General features: G+C 60.8%; 1 protein-coding gene across 1 annotated transcript; it reads right to left on the reverse strand.

Moving 5' to 3' along the window:
• Positions 1 to 9,676: 9,676 nt before the first annotated feature.
• Positions 9,677 to 20,823, reverse strand: HS3ST2 (heparan sulfate-glucosamine 3-sulfotransferase 2). The gene is made up of 2 exons (XM_038151611.1): positions 20,264 to 20,823; positions 9,677 to 10,937 (listed from the first exon to the last, which is right to left on the reverse strand). Exons 1-2 carry the CDS (start codon positions 20,698 to 20,700, stop codon positions 10,319 to 10,321), a joined length of 1,056 nt encoding a protein of 351 aa, XP_038007539.1. The 5' UTR covers positions 20,701 to 20,823; the 3' UTR covers positions 9,677 to 10,318.
• Positions 20,824 to 21,790: the final 967 nt, after the last annotated feature.

Genomic DNA, 21,790 nt, shown 5'->3' on the forward strand with positions numbered 1-21,790 from the left:
GTCACCTGCGGGAGCTGGCACTGCAGCCCGGTGTCGCCTCCGTGTTGTGCCCGAGCCCCGGGCGGGCCGGACAGCGGTGCCTGGTGCTGATGCCAGTGCCGGTGCCAGTGCCTGGTGCCCGGTGCCCGGTGCCCGGTGCCCGGTGCCCGTTGCCGGTTCCCGGTGCCGGTGCCAGTGCCGGTGCCGGTGCCCGTTGCCGGCGCCGGTGCCACGTGCCCTTTGGCCGCGGGCTCCGCGCGTCGCCCCGCAGCGCTCCGTGCTCGCTGCTAGGATGTCCTAAAAAGCTAACTAAGCTGAAATTATTTTCTTTCCTTGGAAAAGCCTTTAAATAATGCATTGCCCTCACTTGCTGTTACTGAGTGGTTTTTTAAAACCCAGGGAACTTTTCCTTCTCGCTTGAGCGTTGCATCTGTTTGTTTGTTGTAGGCTGTGAATTCCCTTGGGAGGACCGCTGGAAATCCCATCCCAAGGCCAGCGCCCCGTGGCACCCGGGCAGAGGGCTCTGGAGTGGCCACTTGCAGGGGCTGAGGGGAAAAGCTCCCACCCTTTTGCAGTGAGAAGAGCTGAGCAGCCCCAGAGACAGTGGGGAGAAGGATGAGAAGGGCCCCGCAGTGCTGCTCCCGTCTGGCAGCGCTCCATCACCCCGGCGTGTGCCTGGCAGCTCTGGCTGGCGGCTGGGAAGGCTTCCCTGGCTCCTGGACGGTTCCTCCCAGCCAGCTGCACCAGCTCCGGCTCCAGGTCCCTCTGCAGGGCCGAGCAGCAGCCCCGGGCTGAGCAGAGCCCTGGCGGTGCCGGCGGAGCCGGGCGCTGCAGCCCCGCGGCCGGTCCCCATTGATTTCCACGGCTGCTAATGGTCTTTTTCATACAATAAGAGGCTTTTGTGGGGAGAACTAAATCCAGTCCTATCCCTGGGTGCAATTGTGCTGCTCACTGCTCACATTTCCAGGATGTGAGCTACAGTAATAGCAGAGGGAGTTTATCTAATACATTTAATGCTCCAGTATTTTTATGGCATGACAGGTTCTAATTGCACTGCTGCAGTACCAGGAGTGAGAGCCCGTGGGTCTGCGGGGTGTGAGGGAGCTGTGCTGGCACACGGTGGCTTGTGGGCACCTTGGCAGTGTGGCTGTCACTGTCACCAGTTGCTGTGCTGAGCCCCAGTGCAGCCGCCAGCACAGATCATTGAGGGGATGATGAGGCCGATGCTGGAGATGATGGAAATGCACCGGGAACAGGAACTTGGTGCTCTCCAGGGCCATTTCTTGGTCTTTTCTCTCCCCAGCAGAGCTCTCTTGTTGCTGGACAGTTGGGTTGGGGCCAGGGGCAAAGCCTCGGGTCAGGTGGGGGTGACAGAGGTGACACCTCGTGGGACAAGGGATGCCAGGGCAGGGTCAGGTCCTGTGTGCTGCGGGATGTGCCCTGGTGCAGGGCAGGCAGGACGTGCTGGCAGGAGCCTGTGCTGCAGGACACGCTCCCCTTGCCGTGCCCGTGGATGTGCCAGCCCGGGCCTCGGGCAGCTGCCCTCGCAGCAGCCAGCCCAGCCCTCCTCCCCTGGCCCAGAGCAGAGCTCGGGGCTCGGCTTCTGCAGGGCTGGAGATCTGCTCCTGCCTTTGAACTAATGCGCAGGGAGGTCTCACGGACTGTGATGGCCAGGATCAAAGGTCTGGGTAACTTATGTAAATGAGGACTAATGAGGTTTGCATGATTACCTTTAATTAGCTTTTCCACAAGTAGCAGAGGTTTATATGGCCAGGACGGGCGGCACATGCAGGTATGTGCACAGGCAAGAACCTTCATTAAAACCATTTTTAAAAAATTAATCTGCAAGATGCAAATTATCTGTGAAATGCTCAAGAAGAAGGTTTCAAGAGGGAAAAAAAAAAAAGCACAAGGAAAGCAGGAGCTCTGCAAGCCCTCCAGGGCTGTGGCGTGCAGAGCAGCAGGGCGGGCTGTGCCACACGTGCCAGTTATGCCACGGGGGACGTGTCTGTCCTCGGGGCTGTGAGGACACGGCTGTCTCCCTGGCTGTCCCACACGGGTGACCTGAGGTGGCCCCCAGCAGGCAGCCACGTCCAGCGTGTGGTGCAGGACATGCCTGCAGCTGGGTCACAGGGGACATTCAGAGAATGCTCCATCAGTGTGCTGCAGGTCCTGCGTGTCCCCTCCTGCCCTGCCCCATCTGACCCTGGCAGCGTTGCCCTCTGCCCTGCTCGTGCTGTGCAGAGGACGGGGAGCATGAAGGGAAATGTGCCAGCTCTGAGCTGTGCCAGGCTGAGGCTGTGCTGGGCCGGGTGCTGGGTGTGTGGCAAGCACAGAGCTGGTGCTGGCTGCTGCTGCAGGGTCCTGGGCAGCCCGGACCAGAGAGCTTTCTACCAGGGTCAGAAGCAGCTCCCCTTGGAGCTTCCCTCTTAATCCTGAAGAGCTGGAGCCTCGTGTTGGGTGGGAGGAGAACACATCCGAAGAGACAGCAGAGTGAGTGAGTGAGATGGTTCGGACAACTGCATCCAATTAGCCTGACATTAATCCTGGGCAAACATGTGGAAAAATCACTGCAGAATTCAATTAATAGGAGAATTAGAGCCTGGGAAAATAAATTCCTGCCTGTCAGCGTGGTTGAGCAGAAGTAGGTCCTGTCAAACTAACACGATTTTAGTCTTTGATGAGGTTCTGAGTTTGGTGGAGGCACAGCAATGGCAGTGTTTCCCTCAGTGCCACAGTGCCCTGGGGAACAAGTGATGAAAGTGGATTGGAATGCAGGACTGAGGACCTGGGAGGGAAAGCCTTGTTCTGCAGCTGCGATGGCAGTGTCTCCCGGGGGAGCTGTGTCCCTGTCCGGGTGTGAGCCCAGCGGTGCCTGGGGCAGGAGCGCCCGGTGCTGGGGGAGGGACAGAGTGCTGCTCCTGCTCCCTGGGGCAGGGAATCCCCTGGCTGGCATGGGAGCAAGAACTCCCCTCCCCACACACAGGCTCTCTGGGGAAAACCTGTGTGCACAAAACGTTAAGTTTGCTTTATTCAAACTGTTACATGAAAATGATTCTGAGTGTCGCGGAAGCAGCAGGAACTGTGCCCAGATCTCCGGTGCCCGGGCAGGAGATGCCACGGGAGCTGGCATGTCACGGCCAGAGCACTCGCTGCCCCGCGCCTGGGCACCCTGTGCTGCCTGGCTGGAGGATGCTGCCTGTCCCCCGCTGCCTGGGAGGGTGACAGGCAGCCAGGCTGCAGGAACCGCTTGGCTCCAGCACGCCACTAACGTTTCCAATTTCCCTCTGGAAATTGTTTCTGTCAATATTTTAATTTCATTTGGGCTGAGCAGGTGGAGCGGAGGCAGCGCATCCTGAGCAGATCATTTGTCTCCTGCTCCGGGTCTTGGCAGGGACACACCACATGCCACACTGCCAGCAGCTCCTCGTGGATGGAGCCAGGCTGGCAGGATGGGCAGAGCAGGAGGGCACTGAGCCCTGCTGCCCCAATGCCCTGCTGCAGGGCCCCGGGGCAGGACTTGGGACCCACCGGCCCTGGCTGTGACACTCCCCCGGGTCACAGGAGCACCATCGAGGCAGGAGCCTGGCTCAGCAAAGCCCCACGTGGCAGAACGTGCTGGAGGTGGCGGCGCTGGGGCTGCTGGAGCACTGAGGGCACGGAGGGCAGGAAGGCCCTCGTGCCTCCTCTGCGCTCCCAGGTGCCCCATTGCTCTCCCTGCAATGAGGGGTGTTTGTCTGGGGAGAGGAACCAGGTCTAACCAGATGGTGGGGTTAATAAATTGCCCAGAAAAAGCAAACTAGTGCATGCAGCTCGCATTTGCTCTGCGTCTCCATTGCAAAGTGCCAAAAGAAATCTGTCTCAGGAATTATTTCAGAGAGGGTAATTTCTGTTTCCCAGTTGCTGTCATACATTAGAAATATCTGAAATGCCTCCGGTTGGTTTCCAGTGGTGAGGAGCAGCCAGGGGCTGCCATGGATGAGAAGCACTAAAAGAAAATAAATTAGCCTCTTGCACTCAGCCCTTCTCAGCACCGAACCTCGAGTGACGAGCAGCTGCTGCTTAAGTAACGACCAGAATAATGAGCAGAGCAAGATCCGCAAGGGAATATTAACTCTGAGAAATAACATTTTCTCCCCCTTTTGAAGTTTGCCCTGGCAGCCCCTGTCCTGGTGTGGAGGTGAGCCATGGCTGCTGGAGCTGGCAGGGAGGGCTGTGGTGCTGCTCTGCAGCCTCCCCTGCCCCACTCCCCCAGGGCCAGCACCCTTCCCTTCCTGCCCCTCTCAGTGCCAGCCCGGTCTGTCTCTTCCTGGCCCAGCCGGGTGGGAACCTGCTGTGCTTCCCGAAGCTGCCCAGCCTCCTGCAGCCAGGGGAAGCAGCAGGATTGGCTCTGCTCACCAGCACACCCTCATCCCAGCTCTGCAGCCAGGGAAGAGCCTGAGCAGATGGGACAGGGCCCCACTGGACCCTGGGCTAAGCTGTGTGTTTGCAGCAGGCTGGCCCACGTTAGTTTAAGCAGGCAGCTGTAGCAGCCAGAGCTTCTTGGTGGCCATGAGCGAGCCCCCGTGGCCTGGCACAGGGCTGAGGGCAGCTGCTGGCACCAAGATCCCTGTGGCAGCTCCCTGGCACCATGAGCCCTCCTGTCCCCTGGGCTTGTCCTGCTGCTGCTCTGTGCTTCCCAAAGCCAAGGGTGTGTTTGTAACAGGAGCGACCCAGTCCTGGGCCCTGCTGTGTAGGAATGAGTGTTTTCAGGAGGCTCGTCCCTCTGGGGATGTAAGCCAGCAGCACTCCTGAATTTCAGCTCTTTTATCTCCTCTGGCTGGCTGAGTCATCCAGGGACCGTTCCCCTGACGTAGGCTCCATGTGTACACAATCCCCATTACACAGGGCTGCAGTTTGGAGAAAGTGCCTTTTTCCCAGTGGTGATTAATGAGGATAATCTCCCCTCCCTCCGAGCCTCTCAGGTACCTGTTGCAGAGCCGTCCCCAGAGGACGCGAGTGCACTTAATGTGCCCCCGTCAGGAAACTGCGCATCCTTCTGCTGGAAAAGACACGGAGCAAACCTAAACGGGCTGTGAGGTTTCTTTGTCTTGTTTCCCACAGCACCCATTTCCATCTGTCCCACACGGGTGAGCAGCAGGGAGGCAGCGGTTTTGATGTGCTCTCCCAGGCACGGGGGGGATCCCTGGCTAATCCCGTGGGGCTTGGGGCTGCACGTGGGGTGATCCCGTGGGGCTGCACGTGGGGGGATCCCTTGGGGCTTGGGGCTGCACGTGGGGTGATCTCTCAGCTGCTCCCCTGGACAGGATGCCATCAGCAGTGAGGTGGCTGTTGCAGTAATAATTTGGACGCGCAATTTTTGCCAGGGCTGCTGGTCCCAGGGAGGCAGCCCCTTTGGTGGAGGCAGCCCTTGGCAGAGTCTCTGCCTTGACACGCCGCAAGTGCAGGAGTGAGGGCATTAAAATGCTCGTGTTGATCTGGCAGGGACAGCGCTGGGACAACGGCAGGCAGTGATTTGCTGGGAAAGAGGGAAATGACAATATTCTCCACCAACATTATTACAGGGCTGTGCCTCAGGGTGGACAACCCAAGAGCTGCGAGACAGACTTTAATTTGCTTTTTCTCCCCAAGGAGAGCTAATGGCATTTAGTGCAGCTCTGGCCACCAGCCACCCAGGCACTGAGCCGCTGGGGCTCCGAGCCCCCTGTGTGCCACACCAAGCACGTGGCAGAGCTGAGGTGATTGTCCCCAGCTGGGGCCCCCTGCTCCACTCCGCTCTGCAGAGACACAGCACATCTGAATGAGCTTGTCAAATGAAATTTTCTGTCTGGTTAGAAATGGGTTTTCGAGCTCCTCGCTCACATGTAAACATTTTTAGTGGTCCCCAGCCAAATCAGAGCCAGTGAGAGCAAACATCAGCCCGAGCAGACCCAGTCCCTGCAGGGAAATCACTGGCCACGGGAGGAAACCAAATGCATGATGGCTTCGAAAGGCATCCATTAAAGTTGTGCTGAAGTGATTCATGGTGCTGGTAGTTAGACTTTAATTAGATCTTAATCATGTAATTTTATCTTTGTTTCAGAGATTAGAGCTAAATGAAAGGATTGGTCTCATAACAGTGCTGTGACTGAACACAGCGCTGCCACACGGCAGCTCTGGGGCAGGCAGGGGTGGGGCTGAGGGCGTTAGCCTCTTTGGCTGTTTAAAATAAAATCAGTGTATCTTACACAAATAATGAAATTTGTTTAAAACTCACAAATCCACCAGGACCTGCCGACACTCGGGGAAGGTGGGGAGGGAAGGAGCAAAGAGGAGGGACCACGGAGCCTGGCGTGAGCCCGGGCACGGCTGCCACCATCGCCACGCCCAGCCAGGGGTCCATGGTGTGTGACAAGGAGAGGTGGAGTGCCCTGGCTGCCAGTTTGGACCCTTCACAGGATTAGAGGCAGAGTAACTCATCTCAGTCCCTCCTGGGCACCTTCCCTCCTGGGCTGCTCTTTTGGGCACCCACACAGGTGTGCACAGAGCTGCTGTGCCCGCAGTGTATGGGGATGGGCATGGGGATGGGCATGGCCTGAATGGCAACGGCAGCAGGGACCCCTCTGCTGGCATGCAGGAACCCTGGACGTGTGTCCCAGGAGGGGGTTTCCCTCCCTTGCAGGTGTGGGATCCATCAGTGTCTGCCCTGGTTGCATCTTGCTCTTCAGTTGCTTCATTTGAGCCATACAAAGTGGGTTCAGGTTTGCAGAATCAGTCCTTCTGGGTGGCAGGACTGGGACAGCGCTGCTGAGCCGCAGTGCAGCTCTGTGGGGCTCAGAGCCCACCACCAGGGCTGCCCCTGGGGCTGGGATTCACCCGGCCTGGCACGGGGGCCATGTCCTGAAGCACATTCCCTGCAGCCACGCCTGGCTGGGGATGCAGCAGCTCCGCTCAAGTCTCAGCTTTTGCCTCTCTGAGCTCTCTGAGCTCTGCCTGGACCTGAGCTCTGCCCCGGGCTTGCCCCTGGGCCGGCAGGGAGGCGAAGTGGCAGCTCTGTGTCCCATGGCCATGGTACCACAGTGGCAGCTGCCCAAAGCCGAGCCAGCTGCCCTGTCCTTGAGCCCTGCCCTGCCCTTGCTGCAGCGGCAGTGCCCCTTCCCACCTTCCCTTTCCTGCTTGATATGCCACAGGAGCCACTTGAACTCATTACTGTGGGAGATTACAGGTCCCCAGGTAATAACGAGTCTTCAGATAATTACTAACAGATTCTCTAAGAGGAATGAACTCAGCTGAATCCATTCAGGCCCTGGGTAAATATTTATCCCTAAGCTGTCCTTATCTCCAGCCGCTGGAGCGTGCCAGAGGCGGTTTGCTGTCCCCAGGCTGCAGCAGCCAGCTGCGGGGAGCGGGGCTGTCGTGAGTGAGCGTGCCAAGGTCCCCCAAACCTGGGAACACCAGCAGGGACCTGCACCGACCCCGCCTCACGCCGTGGCTCAGGGCTGGCCCGGGCTTGGCTCACACGGGGCGAGCCCAGCAGCTGCCCCGTCCCTCAGGGAGCCGGCAGCGCCCCAGGACAGACGGACAGCTGGCAGAGGGACAGCCCCTGTGTGTCTGCGCTGCCCGGGCAGGTCTGGCATCCCTGGTGACATCCAGCTGCACCATCCAGCTGCATCCATCCAGCTGCACCATCCAGCTGCACCATCCAGGTACACCCATCCAGCTGTACCCATCCAGCTGTATCCATCCAGCTGTACCCATCCAGCTGCACCCATCCAGGTGTACAGGGCAGCAGTGACAGAGCCCTGAGTCACAGCAGCCCCATCCTCCTGTTCCTTGCTGCAGCCTGATGAAATAATAGGAGGAAACTTGACCTACTTGAGTGTGTGTGAATCCCAGCTGCCCCTGAGCATCCATCATCTCCGAGGGGTTGGAGGTCTCCGTTAATGATTGCATTTATTTGCTGCCCACTCTGTGTGTGTGGAAGGAGGTGTGTTAGGAGCACGCTGCTGAGCATACAGCGGGGGGACAGGGCTGGGAGTCCCTCACAGCCACTCCCAGGACTCTGCCTGCTCCAGTAAACATGGAGCCAGCAGTGAAATTGAATCATATTAGCTTAATAAGAAGTTAATCAAATTTTCTCAGTGCTCACAGTGCTGTGATCCTGACATGGTCAAAGGGATAACAATGCTCCTTGTGCACCTGGAAATACCAGGACTGAATGCAAGGAGCTGGTCCAGTGACCATGGGGAGATGCTGGAGTCGTGGTGCTCTCAGGGCTGCTCCCCCTGCGCCAGGGTGTCCTCATCAGCAGACAGGCAGGGTGAGGAGCTATTGGGGCACTATGTCAGAGGTAAGATCCCCAAATGGGAGGCCCTGGGGCAGACCCGGTGGGGAGAGGACCATTTTGGGAGGAGAGGCTGCTTCCAGGCAGGAGCTGTGACTCCGTGGATGTGGCTCTGCTCCTCCTGGGCAGGGCGCTTGCCGCTGATGTGAACGGGCCAGTGAAGGACTCCCTGGGCCCGGCTCTCAAGAGCTCTTCAGCGCAAGCAGGACCACTTAAACCACATTCATTATGTTTAACTATTTATGAGCTGATGAATATTGAACAGCTGCTCTCTGGGGTTCAGGCCTGAGTGAAGCCATCAAAACACGGCGCGCACGGTGGCGGCGGCCGCTGCGGGGACAGCCAGGGCTGTGCCGTGCCAGGGATGGCTGCAAGCAGGGCCTGACAGCCCCGAGAGCAGAGCCTCTGTCCCTGTGCCCCGCGTGGGGAGCAGCCGGGCCGGGCGAGCAGGGGGGCTCCCGCTGGCAGCCCCTCTGCTCGGCATCACATCACCAGGCCAGCGCCACTCCGTGTCCTCAGCAAACCCCTCCATCCTCATCAAACCCCTGTCCTGCCTCCTCGGCATGCAAATTGCCTGCTTGGGGCTTTTTAAGCCATTTTTAAGAGCTCCTAATGTGCTCTGCGTTTTCAGTGCAGCCCTGCCTGCGCCCTCATTTGCTCACCCTTTGGAAAGCTAATACTTGATTTAAGCACATTTCTGCTCCCTCCATTTGTAAGGACAAATGTAAAGTAATTGTTTGATATCGCAGCAGTTTCCTCAGGCTCCAGCTCTAATTTCCCACTAATACAGTATTGTCAGAAGGATCAATCTAACCTGGCACCTTCTGCCTCCTTGGAGTGGATTGGAAATGGCTTTTCTACTGTGAGGCTGGGATTTGTGAGTCTCGCTGTGAATGTTTTTCTCCTTTAAAGGAAAAATAATACAAGCAAATATCCCATTTTCCTGTCAATGGCCATTCATTCCCATCCCTCCCTCCACCTGCCCATAACTGCCTCTGGGTCCCCTCACTGCTGTGTCTTCCCCTGCGGCTGGCACTGGCAGCGGTGCAGATGGGGCTCTCTTAGGTGTCCACTAATTAACTCCAATTTTTTCCTATTAGAGCTCACTGGTTACTAATCACTCGCAGTCAGGCCTTGCAAACTGGTCCGTGGTGTGCTGCATCCCTGTCTGAGACCCCCCAGCCCCGTGCCAGAGGATGAGCCGGGGCAACCCCAGGCAGGGCTGTGCCACAGGTTCCCCTGGGTCGTGTCAGGCTGACCCCTGTCCTGCCGAGCCCCTGCCCGTTCCCTCGCCTGCCTGTGGGTGTGGGGGCTCCCCGTGGCCCCCAGCTCTGCCTGGGGCTGCCCAGCCCTGTCCTAAGAACAGCCCATGCATACGGACTGGTGGAAGCCACTTTATTTACATGAAGGGATCACAAGCTGAACAAGGAAACTAGTGCCACTAAAGTACCCGTAACAGCAGGATTCTGTGCTTTATTCACAGGACAAAATATCAGTACAACATTTCCCATAGACTCTTTGTCAAGCAGGTACATGTCACTGCCCTCAGGGGTACACATGGCGCGCGAGTGACAAAGGCAAAGTGCAGCTCTGCCTGCCCAGGACAGGGCCTGGCAGGGACAGTCCCACTGCCGCTGCCCAGGAGCACCCATCTGCTTCGGGAGCAGAGGATGTGCTTTGGAGCAGCCTGAACACGGGCTGCAGGACGGGGCCATCCCCGTGGCCCTGGGGACCATGCTAAGAGCAAACGGGACCCCACAGAGGAGACCATGTGGCTGCTGGCCCGCTGGGACAGGCAGCGCTGCTGGGCACTCGTCCCTCAGCTTGGTGGCTGCAGCAGGACTCTCTGAGTCTTCCTTATCTTGCACTGCAGACTCCTAAGGGACAGGGGAGCCCCCTGCCTGCCTCTGCTCGCAGCTGTGGGCAGGATGGGCTGGGGGGGTCCTGGCTCCAGCCCCTTGGGCCCTCCCAGAGAAGACTGCAGCTTCCTGCCACTGCAGCTCCGCTCCCGGACACTTACTCCCACCTGAAGTCCTGCCCGACTGTTTCATAGAATTTGATGTTATAAGGTCTGTAAAAGTCCCGAAGCTGCTCGATCACCTCGGGGTCTATCTGCACGTGAGTCCTGCCCTTGGACTTGCCGAGGCAGCGAGGCAAGCCGCTGCCCTCCGACTTCTTCAGGCACGGAAAGCCTTTCGTCTTGTTGAAGTAGAAGTGCTTGTCTGTGATAACCCGTTTGATGCCCAGGAAATCCTGGACCTTGCCCATCTCCCCTGCCGGGTCCGTGATCAGCTTCTCGCCGCTGACAAAGTGGATCTGGGACAGGGGGAAGTACTGGAGCCAGCTCTCCAGGTGCACGGCGTACATCCCGATGCGGATGGCGTTCCAGGAGGTGTCCACCAGCCCCAGGCTGCGGTTGCGGAAGGTCAGCCCCTCGAAGGTGGGGATGTCTGGCTTCTTGGAGAGCGTCTGCGTGTAGTCCGAGATGGCGCGGGTCACCGGGTTCCGCACCACCACGATCAGCTTCGTGTCCCGCGACATGTTGAAGATGCGCCGCGGGGCCTCCTTGGTCACAAAGTAGCTGGGGGTCTTCTCCACGGTGATCTGGCTGTCAAGCGTTCGTGGCATCAGGCTCCTGCAAGCCAAGCAGAAGGTGATGGTGAGGAAGGAGCCGGGACCGGCACCAGGAGGCGGTGACAGCGCCGTGGGGCTGGGGACATGTCCCCTCCCAGTGGCACCAAGCAGGCACAGATCCCTCCAGCAGCACTGAGCAGGACCTTGGCCATGGATGGCTTCCAGGTCCATCCCAGTGGCAGGGGACAGCCTGGGCAGAGGACGGGGCACCGGCAGCCCCACACGCAGCAGTGTGTGTCCAGTGCCAGGATGCAGGAGCGTGATGGCTGTGCCACACCTGCACCACAAGCAGCCTTGGGACTGACCCCAGGGGGCTGTGCCGCTCTGCCGGTGGAGCTGGGACAAGGGGCTGCCCAGGGATGTGGGGCTTGTGCCCACCAGGGTGTCACCCACCCCACCAGGGCCTGACCAGGCCCAGGAGCTCCACATGGGCTCCCGGGTACACCACCCGTCTGTCTCTGGCACTGGGAGCCGGGCTGCAGGCCAGGCAAGGAGCACCAGCCTGGGGGAAATGCAGCGTCCCTGCAGCCCAGCTTAGCACTAATTAAATCATTTGCTTTGACATCTGAACATCCAAATCAAATAAAAACTAATGGGACGGAAAGATTTATAAACTGGTCTTGCATTACTAGAGTAAACTATCAAATCCCCTGCAGTCAGACTCACGGCACTGGAGGTGCCCTGGCTGGGAGCAGGTTGGGAATGCCTGGCTGGAGCGCACAGGGAGTTGTGGCAGCCAGGACGAGGCCAGCACCCTTCTGCTGCACCCGCACCCCAGCAGGCCCCTGTGGCAGCAGCAGCTGCTGTGGTGTAGCAGGCACAGCCCCGGTTCAGCTCGTGGGCTCCCCGTGGCCCCCAGGCAGGTGCCCGGGCACTGTGTGCCCCGCAGTGGGGGCTCACCCACCCCTGCACGGGACCTGGTGCTGGCACTGCCGTCACTGCCCTGGAGACTTTCAGGCCAGAAGCAGCCAGGGAAAGCAAACACACCATCCCTGTCTGCATCCCTGCCTGCAGCCATCCCTCCAGAGAGCACTGCGTTATCCGTGCCACACTCCCCGACAGCTGCCAGGGCCACGGGGGCTTCCAAACTGGGCCAATGCGTGACCAGGACCCGGCACCTCAGCACCCCTAAAACACAGCCCACGGCCAGAGGCTTTGGGCTGGTGAAAGACCGAGCTGGGAGGAGGTCCAGCCCACAGCAGCTGTGTGAGCAGAGGACAGAGCTGGAGGACCCAGGGCAGTGGTGGCACCTGCCGAGGGCACGGTCCCACGCACCCTCATGTGCTCCTGACCAGCTTCCTCATTTGACAGAAAACAAACTAATTAGTCAGCATAAATTAGCAGGGCTGGTTCACTGAGGTACCTGAGCGTGGATGGCGCTTAATTGGCCTTTCCCAGTGCTCTGCTTCAAACCCCATAAATCCCGACCACGGTTCCCATTGGTTAATGGCTGTCAGGAAGCGCAGGCACATGGCTCTATCTCCACATCACAAACAAGTTTCATCATAAATCAGCACAGGACAGCTCTGTAAGTGATTCACTATTAACAATATATTGTGGAGGATCATAAAACTGCTGTTTCATTAATGGCTCATCCTCAAGCCTGTTAGATTTTCATTACGTGAGTTATTAGGTCCATGCATTCAAAATACAAAATTACAGGTTCTAATCCATTATGAAAAACACAAAACCTCTGCATAGTAAATTACTGAAATGAGACAAGAGTTGTTTTTTTTTCAATGGACTCCCAGCGTTTGCTGCTCGTGAGCAACAGAGACTGCTGAGACAACAAAACACAGCACGGGCAGATAAATAAATCACCAGTGAAGCCATGCAAGGGGGAGAGATGTCATCCAGGCTTCATTTTCCCGCTAACAGCAGGATCCCCAGGGCTGCAGGAGCAGGGAAATGCATGGCAAACTTAATTACACCAGACTTTAAAATAATATTTTTGGACTTCTGCATTCACAGGGTTATTTGCATACAAATGGCATGTCACACAGCTTTAAGGCCCAGGCTGGCATGTGTAGCTGTGAAGGTTCTTGGTGCCGGCCCACAGCTGCGTGGCCAGGGCTCAGCCAGGAGCTGCTCCCGTGGCTCTGCTGATGTCCCCAGACGGCCTTGGCCCTGGCTCCTGGCCTGTGCTGAGCCAGCTGCTGCCAGCACAGGGACAGTGATGCACGAGTGACACGGGCGGGGAGGATGGCTGGGCACGCTCGGCACACTGCTCTGGCTGCAGGGACAGCACTAATTCCCCCTGAACTGGAGATTACCTTCACTGGAGCTGCCCAGTGCCTAAAGCCCTTTACTGCCACTTGCCATGGGCACCAACACTCCCTTCAGCCCAGATTTAGAGGTTGCCCACGCAAGTGACGTGGGGACATGTGGGTACAGCCCAGGGGTGTTCTGTGCCCAGCTGTGCCCAGCTGTGCCCTGGAGCCAGCGCAGCCCCACAGATCCACCCCAGAGGGGCAGGGCAGCAGCCACGCAGAGCTGACCTGGCTGTGCCAGCACGCAGGCAGCGGCTCGCCCGAAGGGGTTAACTCCTCGCCAGCACCTTCCCGAGCCTGAATTATTAATTTTGTTATAATCTGCCTTTGGGCACCCTGCGGCCCCTACAACACTCCCACATTAAAGAAACATGCACTCCCTCACTGGCTGTGCTGCTTTGATGTCGAACATGCGTGAAACACTCTCCCAGGGAGGAATTTGTACAAAATCTCATCAAACAATTGAGATATTGCAGATAAGGGTGGGGAGGGCAGTGCCCACTGATAATCCCATCACAGCCCGCCGCAGCAGCTCTGGGTCGGTCCCTGCTGGGTGAGAGGCTGCCGTGTGCCACCCTGGGCTCCATCTGCTCAGCGGCACGGAAACAAACGGCTGAATTCGGCACGGAGCCCCGGTGGCAGCCAGCGCCCGTGGCGAGGGCTCTGTGCCTCCCCTCTCCCAGCTGAGGCCGGCCGCGGGCAGCGCGGGCTGGAGCGCCTCCGGCTGCGGGGCGGGCACGGGGAGCACCGGAGCCGGCACCGCGCCCGGCAGGACTGCGCCGTGCTGAGCTGTGCCGTGCTGAGCTGAGCTGTGCCGTGCCATGCTGTGCCATGCTGTGCCGTGCTGTGCTGAGCTGTGCCATGCTGTGCCATCCTGTGCCATGCCATGCTGTGCCATGCTGTGCCGTGCTGAGCTGTGCCATCCTGTGCTGAGCTGTGCCATGCTGTGCCATGCTGTGCCGTGCTGTGCCATCCTGTGCCGTGCCATACTGTGCCATCCTGTGCCATGCTGTGCTGAGCTGTGCCATGCTGTTCTAAACTGTGCCATGCTGTGCCATGCTGTTCTAAACTGTGCCATGCTGTGCCGTGCTGTGCTGTGTCGTGCTGTGCTGTGCTGAGCTGTGCCATGCTGTGCCGTGCTGTGCCATGCTGTGCTGTGCCGTGCCATGCTGTTCTGAGCTGTGTCATGCTGTGCCGTGCTGTGCCATGCTGTGCCGTGCTGTGCCATGCTGTGCCGTGCTGTGCCATGCTGTGACGTGCTGTGCCGTGCCACGGGTGCACACACAGCTGGCAGCACCCTCAGCTCTTGCCTGGCTGCTCTGCTCAGCAGGACAGCGGTGGCAGCGCTGCGTGAAAGCTCAGCAAAGCTGCTTCTGGTAGCTTTGGGAAGAAACAAAACTGGTTAAACACGTGAGAACCGAGGTGTGAGAGATATCCCAGGGGTCGTGGAGGACACAGCGATGCCCTGGCTGAGGGCTGCACCACCCTGCCAAGGTCTGCAGGGGCTGAGGGGACAGAGGGATCCCCAGCAGCTCTGCAGCCCTCGCTGGGACCAGCTGGCCCAGAGCTGGGCACTGCCATGCCCAGCAGGACAGGCTGGCCCAGAGCTGGGCACTGCCATGCCCAGCAGGACAGGCTGGCCCAGAGCTGGGCACTGCCATGCCCAGCAGGACAGGCTGGCTGCCTCCCCAGCCTGCAGAGACAGCTCCAGCACAGCTACAAGCACCACCCAGGGCCCGTGGCCCTGGCAGCAGCTGGCTGAGCCCCACGGCCCCGCTGCCCCCACCCCACACTACAGCAGCCAGGATTTAATGATGGAGCAGCTCCCTTTAATAAATGTTTATGTTCAAAGAATTTATACCAGTGCTTGCAGACAGCTAATGAGGGACATTTCCATGCATAAAAGCAGAGCGAACACAGTAATTAACTTTGTTGCTGATTCATTTTTAATCATTTAAATGCTCCAGAGATTTGCAGTGTCCTTTAAGTCAAGAGATTCTTTTCCGAAGGGCACACTGCCACTGCCCTTCACAGACACACACCTGTGTGTGACCCTCACCTTCCTGAGTGATCCCCCAGCGCTGATGGAGGCTGTGGCAAAGGCCAGGGTCTGCTCTGAGGGCAGTGGAGCTGGGGAGGAGCAGGGGACAGGGTTCCTGCACGGCTTGCTCAGAGCCCACTCTCAGCCTGCTGGGGACTGCTCTGCTCATGGACACTGGCTGTGGTCTCCCCCTTTCCCATTTCCGAGGCAACTCCTTCCACAGGTGAAACTTCAAAACTGAATACTCATCTTTAAAACCTCTGCCTGTGCCCCGGGTGCTGCAGCAATTCCCAAGCCAGTGCTGTCACAGCCACGGGCCCCTCGGTGACCTCGCTGCGCCAGGCGAGTGCAAACGGGAGCACAGCCAAGCACAAACCCCTCCAAGCCACCCGAGCTCCTGGGGGCTCCCCGTCACCCAGAGGCCCTGTGGGCCAGCTCTGCCCCACCACGGACTCCCAGGGCCACCAGCCTCCCAGGGCAGCCAAGCCCACGGCGTGCCAGCTCACCAGCTGACTTTGGTGCTTCCGAAGCAAAGGGAGAGCAAGCTGCAGCACTGCAAACAAGGTGGAAGAACGCAGCTAGGATCCACACCTTTGATGCCGAAGGCGAGGCACCCCACGGGAGCTCATCCCAGCATCGCCCCCAGCCCCTCAGACAGACAGGGGAGCTCTCCCGGCCCGAGTGAGGGCTCTGGCAGCAGCTGGTCCGGCCGGGCAGGTCAGCAGGAGGCTGCCCAGGGCAGCCCGGGCACGGCAGCGCCCAGGGAACGCTGCCCGGGCACAGCCTCTGCCAGGGGTTCCAGCCCCACTCCAGGGCCAGGGCACTCTCTGAAGTCAAGGAAATTTCAAAGCATCCTTGAGGCTGCTGCCTTCCTCTCTTCTCGCTAATTAACTTCACCCAAATGCACTGTCAGTAAAGCCCACAAACGTGTGCCGGGCAAAGCCTAATGGGCTCCCATTTGTGCGCGTGCCAGCCCGGCCATTAGCCGGGAGCAATTAGCGATGGCCGGGAGCAATTAGCGTCTGCCGGCTCCGTGCTTGCCCTGCCACGGGCCCAGGGCAGCGGGGACACAGCCGTGTCCTGCACGGTGCTGCAGCCGCCTTCCCTGGGCAGCAGCAGCGCCGGGAGCACCCAAACCAGGGCAGGGCAGGGATGGGGGCAGAGGGGCAGCGCTGCTCCAGGGACCTGTCCAGCAGTGCTCCAGGGATCTGTCCAGCAGCGCAGGGCAGCCAGGCTCGGCCTCAGTGCCATCCTGGATCAGGGCAGGGATGGGAGCAGAGGGGCAGCGCTGCTCCAGGGACCTGTCCAGCAGCGCAGGGCAGCCAGGCTTGGCCCCGGTGCCGTCCTGGATCAGGGCATCCTGGATCAGGGCAGGGATAGGGGCAGAGGTGCAGCAGTGCTCCAGGGACCTGTCCAGCAGTGCTCCAGGAACCTGCCCAGCAGCGCTCCAGGGACCTGTCCAGCAGCGCAGGGCAGCCAGGCTCGGCCCCGGTGCCATCCTGGATCGCGGCATTCGGGCGGGTCCGTGCGGAACCAGGCGGGCTCTGCCCGGGGCCAGCCACAGGATGGGGGCAGCCAGGCTCAGCCTGCTGCTGCTCCACGAGGAAAAGCCCCTCTCTGTGAGAACAGCTCTGGGGCAGCTGACAGGAGCACGCAGGAATCACAAGGAGGAAAACTGCACCCTGAGACGCTGCAATTAGAGCCACTACTCAAAGCTAACGGCAATTTAAATCACACCATCTTCCCTGTGCTCTGGAAAATATTGAAGGTTATTGGCCCACACTACTTGCAGCAGGAAAAAGCTCAATATTGAACATTTAGTGCAGGATTGGTAATGAATCGATACTCCCCAGTAGCTGCTGTTTGGTTTCAGTTGTCTTAAAACAGACCTTGCTAAAAATATCTTTCCTGTAGTGTATCTGTAGCTAATGAGGTGGATTAGAGACTGATGGGAACTGCAAGCAGCACGGGGCTCAGGGTCGGGAGCCAGGGAGTGGGCAGCCCCCGGGCAGTGGTCCCACACGGGGGGAGCCTCTGCCCAGCCTTCGTCCCCCTGCCCGGGGGGAGCTGGGGCTGCTCCGGGCCATGGCAGCAGCTGAGGCAGGAGGCACCCTGAGAGCAGCTGTGAACAAGCATGACATTTGGAGAGGCAAGGACAGGCAGATGAGGAGGTGTCCCCTCCCGCTAGCTCTGCCATCTCTGTGTCAGACAAATGCCAGGGCAGGGGAAAATGTGAGAAAATTATAATCAACATTTCTGGAGCAAAAGAGGGGCTCAGTTCTCACGCTGCTTGCAACTGCACCAAACACCAGCTCGGTCTCTCCACTGGGGTCCCCACTGGGGCACAAAGACACAGCTGACGTGGCACTCAGCAGCCGGGGGCTCCTGCTGGCAAAGTCTCTGTCACGTCAGGGAATGCCTTTGCCTTTGCCTTTCCAAGGGGTCGGTGCCCCGGGCAGCCTGCAGACACCACCCTGCACAGGCATGGAGCACCTGCTGTCCCCAGCCAGGCCAGGAGCAGCCCCCTGCAACCCCTCTCAGCCCCCACATCCGCTGCCCCCAGCCTCTGCTCGATCCTTCCCGGGACATGGCACTGGCAGGACTCTGCTCTCCTGCTCCCAGGCTCTTGGCAGAGCGACAGGAGCTTATCCTGCTGTGGGCCAGACCTGCTCCACATTAATTGCTCCAGTTGCAAGGAGGAAAATCAATTCCACATTTTATACTTTAGCAGCCTCTGTGCTTAAGTTTTGGCACATTTGTCAGTTTTTAAAAAAATAGGGTAATAAAACCAAGGAAGTGTAATTTAATTGTTTTAGCTGAACTAATTTGGAGGCCCCGCTGCTCTGGCATGATTTCTCTATTGATCCAGACAGAGCCGGGCCCTGGGGCAGGGCACTGCTCACCTGGCCACACTCCCACTGCTGCTCCCACCTCCCTCCAAAACCACCCTGCCACTGCCACGGGCTGCATCCCTCCTGGTCACGGACAAGTCCCTTCACATGGAGAATCCCAGGCGGAACAGCGGCTCGGGGTGGGAGGCTGTCTGCTGGGCTGCACACTGCTGCCAGTGTGAGGGGAGAGGGCACAGCTCCTGCCTCCTGGGTCAGCACCTCCTGGTGTCCCCAGGTGCTCCCACATGCCCCAGGCAGGGTCTGTCCCTCCATTCAGGGCAGGCTGTGTGTCCCCAGTCTTGCAAGGGGGTAGTGTCACAGGTTCAGTCCTGCCCATCAGGCTCCCAGCCCCACATTTCCCACAGCACACAGGGGAAGCACAGCCCAGATCAGTCACAGACACAGGGATGCAGGGAAGGATCCCAGCTCCGGATCTGGGGGGTTGCTTCCCAGCTAGGTGCTGAGCCCATGGAGCTCCCTCTGAGCAAGGGGCTCAGCCAGGACCCATATTCTGCTCCATCACCCATCCTGCCACTCTGGGTGTCTTTCAGAGAAAGCACTGTCCTCACGTGCCTGTGCTGCAGGCTGCCCACAGCTGCAGGCTTTTGGGGGATGCAGGATGGGAGACAGTGCCTGATGCTGGGGGCAGGGTGTGGGAATGACACCGACCTGGCAAGAGGCAAGAGCGGATGAAGGGTATTGCTGTAGCTGCTCTCTGAAGAGCACGAGGAACGGGGCATGCTGCAGGACACCCTCAAGAGAAGGAAACAGCTTCAATGAGCTTCCCCTGTGCCTGTCCTGGCTCTCCTGTCACCTGCCACCGAGAGTGGCACCAAAGGGTCTGAACACAGGGCAGCAGCGCTGCAGGTCCCCATGCAGTGCCTGCGCTGCCCCTCAAGGCACGAGCTCCAGCTGCCAGGACCTGGGAGTGAGCACGGTATCACGCTGACTTCCCACCTGCTTGCCACTGAGCACCACCTGCTTCGGAACTGGGGACATCTCTGCCAGGAAACTGCCATCAAGATGGGGGGCAGGAGAGCCTGGAGCAGCCCACAGGCTGCCTCCTCTGCCCAGCACCATGCTCTGACACACAGACACAGTCCTGGAGGGCAGGAGAGGCTGGAGCAGCCCACAGGCTGCCTCCTCTGCCCAGCACCATGCTCCGACACACAGACACAGTCCTTTCCCCTGCTGTGAGCACAGGCAGCCGGGGCCAGGCCAAGCCCCCCTCTGCTTCCCGAGGCTGATGGCCAGCAGAAGCCCCCCGAACGCACCCAGCAGTGTCCAAGAGCACAGCGAGCACCGCCGGCACACTGGGTGGGAGCCACAGGGAGCAGGGGTGAAGCGCTGGCAGCACCGCTGAGCCATGGGCGCTGTGACCTGCTTTGCAGCAGCGCTTGCTGCCTCTCCCAGAGCGCCCACAGCACCTCACAGAAGCCCTCACGGAAATTGAAATCCCACCATCTCCTGCTGGAGACACACTCGCTGACCTCTGCAAATGATTAGAGATTCCATATAGATGCACAGTTACTCGAGTTCAGAGAGATGGGATGGCAGAGGACAAGGACTGTCCCTCCCAGGAGCCAGCGATCAAACCGGCAGCAGAAGCGTGCCGGGGCGCGCCGAGCAGGGCTGCGGGAGGACAGCGCATCCCGTGCAGGCACTCACGCGTTTTGGAGAACCGTCCACCCAGGCAAATGTTTCCTCAGACGGGATGAAGGGATGCCCTGGCATCGTCGCGGCTCTGGGGGGCCTACCGGCAGGGCCGGGGCTCGCGGGGGCTGCAGCCAAGAGCCCCGGGGAACTGGCGGGACCGAGCCGCGACCCGCTCGGCTTCAGCAAGGGGACATCAGGAAAACTCCGAGTGCGGCCGGGCGACAGCCCCCGCCGCCCGCCGGGACCGCTCCGGCCGCTCCCGCCCCGCCGGCTCCGCCGATGGACCGAGGAACGCGGAGCCGGGTCCGCACGGAACGAGAGCGCCGGGACCGGAGAGGGGCCGCGGGCGGGCAGCGGGGCGGCGAGCGCCCGCGGCGCGCAGGGACGGGGATGCTCCGGGACGGGGCACGGCCGGGGACCAGGGGTGCCCGGGGCGGGCGGGGCCGGTCCCGCAGCCCCCCGCCCTCACCTGTACCACTCCAGCCCGCGGTGGTAGTTCCTGTCGAAGAAGTGGGGCTCGGTGCCCAGGGCGCGCACCTCGGGGTGCACCCGGATGAACTCCAGCACGGCGCGGGTGCCGCCCTTCTTGACGCCCACCACGATGGCCCGCGGCAGGCGCTTGGTGCCGGGGCGGGCGGGCCCCGGGGCGCTGCCGGCCGGCGGGGCGGGGGGCGGCCGCCCGCACGGCCGCGACTGCTGCAGAAGTTTCTTGGCGGCGGCGGCGGCGCGGGCGGGCGGGCAGCGGGCGCGGGGCGCGGCGGGGCTGCCGCAGCAGCACAGGAGGCTGTAGCACAGGTACGAGCAGGACAGCGACAGCGTGAAGAGGACGAGGACCCTCCCTGCCAGCCGCCGGGACGGAGCCGGAGCCACGGCCGGGGCCCGCCCGCTCGGCGCCCTACGCGCCATGGCTCCATGGGGCCGCGCCGCCGGGCACGGCGGGCCCCGGCCCGGCGCCCCGGCCCCGGCGCGGCCGCTCCGGCATCGCCCGCGGCTACGCGGCGGCGCGGCCGGGCCGCCCGAGGGGGCCGCGCCCGCCCCGGCCCCCCTGCGCCCGCCGCCCCGCCGCGGCCATCCCCGCCATCGGGCGGCGGCGGCTCCGCGCTGCCTCCGCGGGAAGTGCCGGGGCAGCGGCGGCTGCGTCGCTATTTAAGGGGCCGCCTGACGTCAGCGCCTCCCGGAGCCCCCGCGGCCGCTCGGCGGTCGGTGCCTCCCCCGGGCCGGGCCGGTTCGGGGCTACCGCCGCGCAGAGCCCTTCCTCCCGGGACCGGGCTGCCACGGGGCCGGGGCGGTCCCGCTGCCCGCCGAGTCCCGCCCTGTCCGGCCCCGGCGCGCTCGTCCCGTCCCCGGTCGCGCTGTCCTGCCCGGCCGTGCCCCGCTCTGCCCCCGCATCCAGCCCCGAGCCGCTGGAAGCAGCGCCGTGCAGCCGGGGCCACCCGCGCACCCTCCGCCCGGAGCGGGGACTCGCAGCAGAGCGGGGTGAGCCCCCTCGCCGGGGCTCGGGGCTGCGAGGGTCGCGGCCGGTCCCCGGGATGCCCCGGCCCGGTGCCAGAGCCGCGCCGCCCGAGCCATCAGCCCCCGAGGGGAGCGCCCCACGGTAGCAGCCGCTTCTGTCCTCGGCAGGGCAGGAGGAGCAGCCATCGGCCGCCGCCGTGCCGCCGGTAAGTAGGAGGGAAAAGCTTTAAAGTGACGCATGAATTAAATTTCACTGCCGGGCTGGGGCTGCTCAGCCCCGCCTGTCCCGGGTCTGATGCCCCACATGCAGGCTGACCCGGGAAGCCCACCGGCTGTGGCAGAGTCCGAATGCGGACTGCTCCATCCCCATCCCCATCCCCGGCTCCCCTTTCCTTTCCTTTCGTTCCCTCTTGCACCTCGACACCCCAGGTTTCCCTTGGGTGCTCCTGCTGAGCCAAAGGGCTGCGTGCGGCACTGCTTAGACATCAGCAGCCATCGCTCCTGCTTTCTCAGCACTAGAAGCTTGATCGGCTGCAGAAAAGTA

This window comes from Motacilla alba, chromosome 14, assembly GCF_015832195.1.
Source record: "Motacilla alba alba isolate MOTALB_02 chromosome 14, Motacilla_alba_V1.0_pri, whole genome shotgun sequence".
Lineage (NCBI taxonomy): Eukaryota > Metazoa > Chordata > Aves > Passeriformes > Motacillidae > Motacilla > Motacilla alba.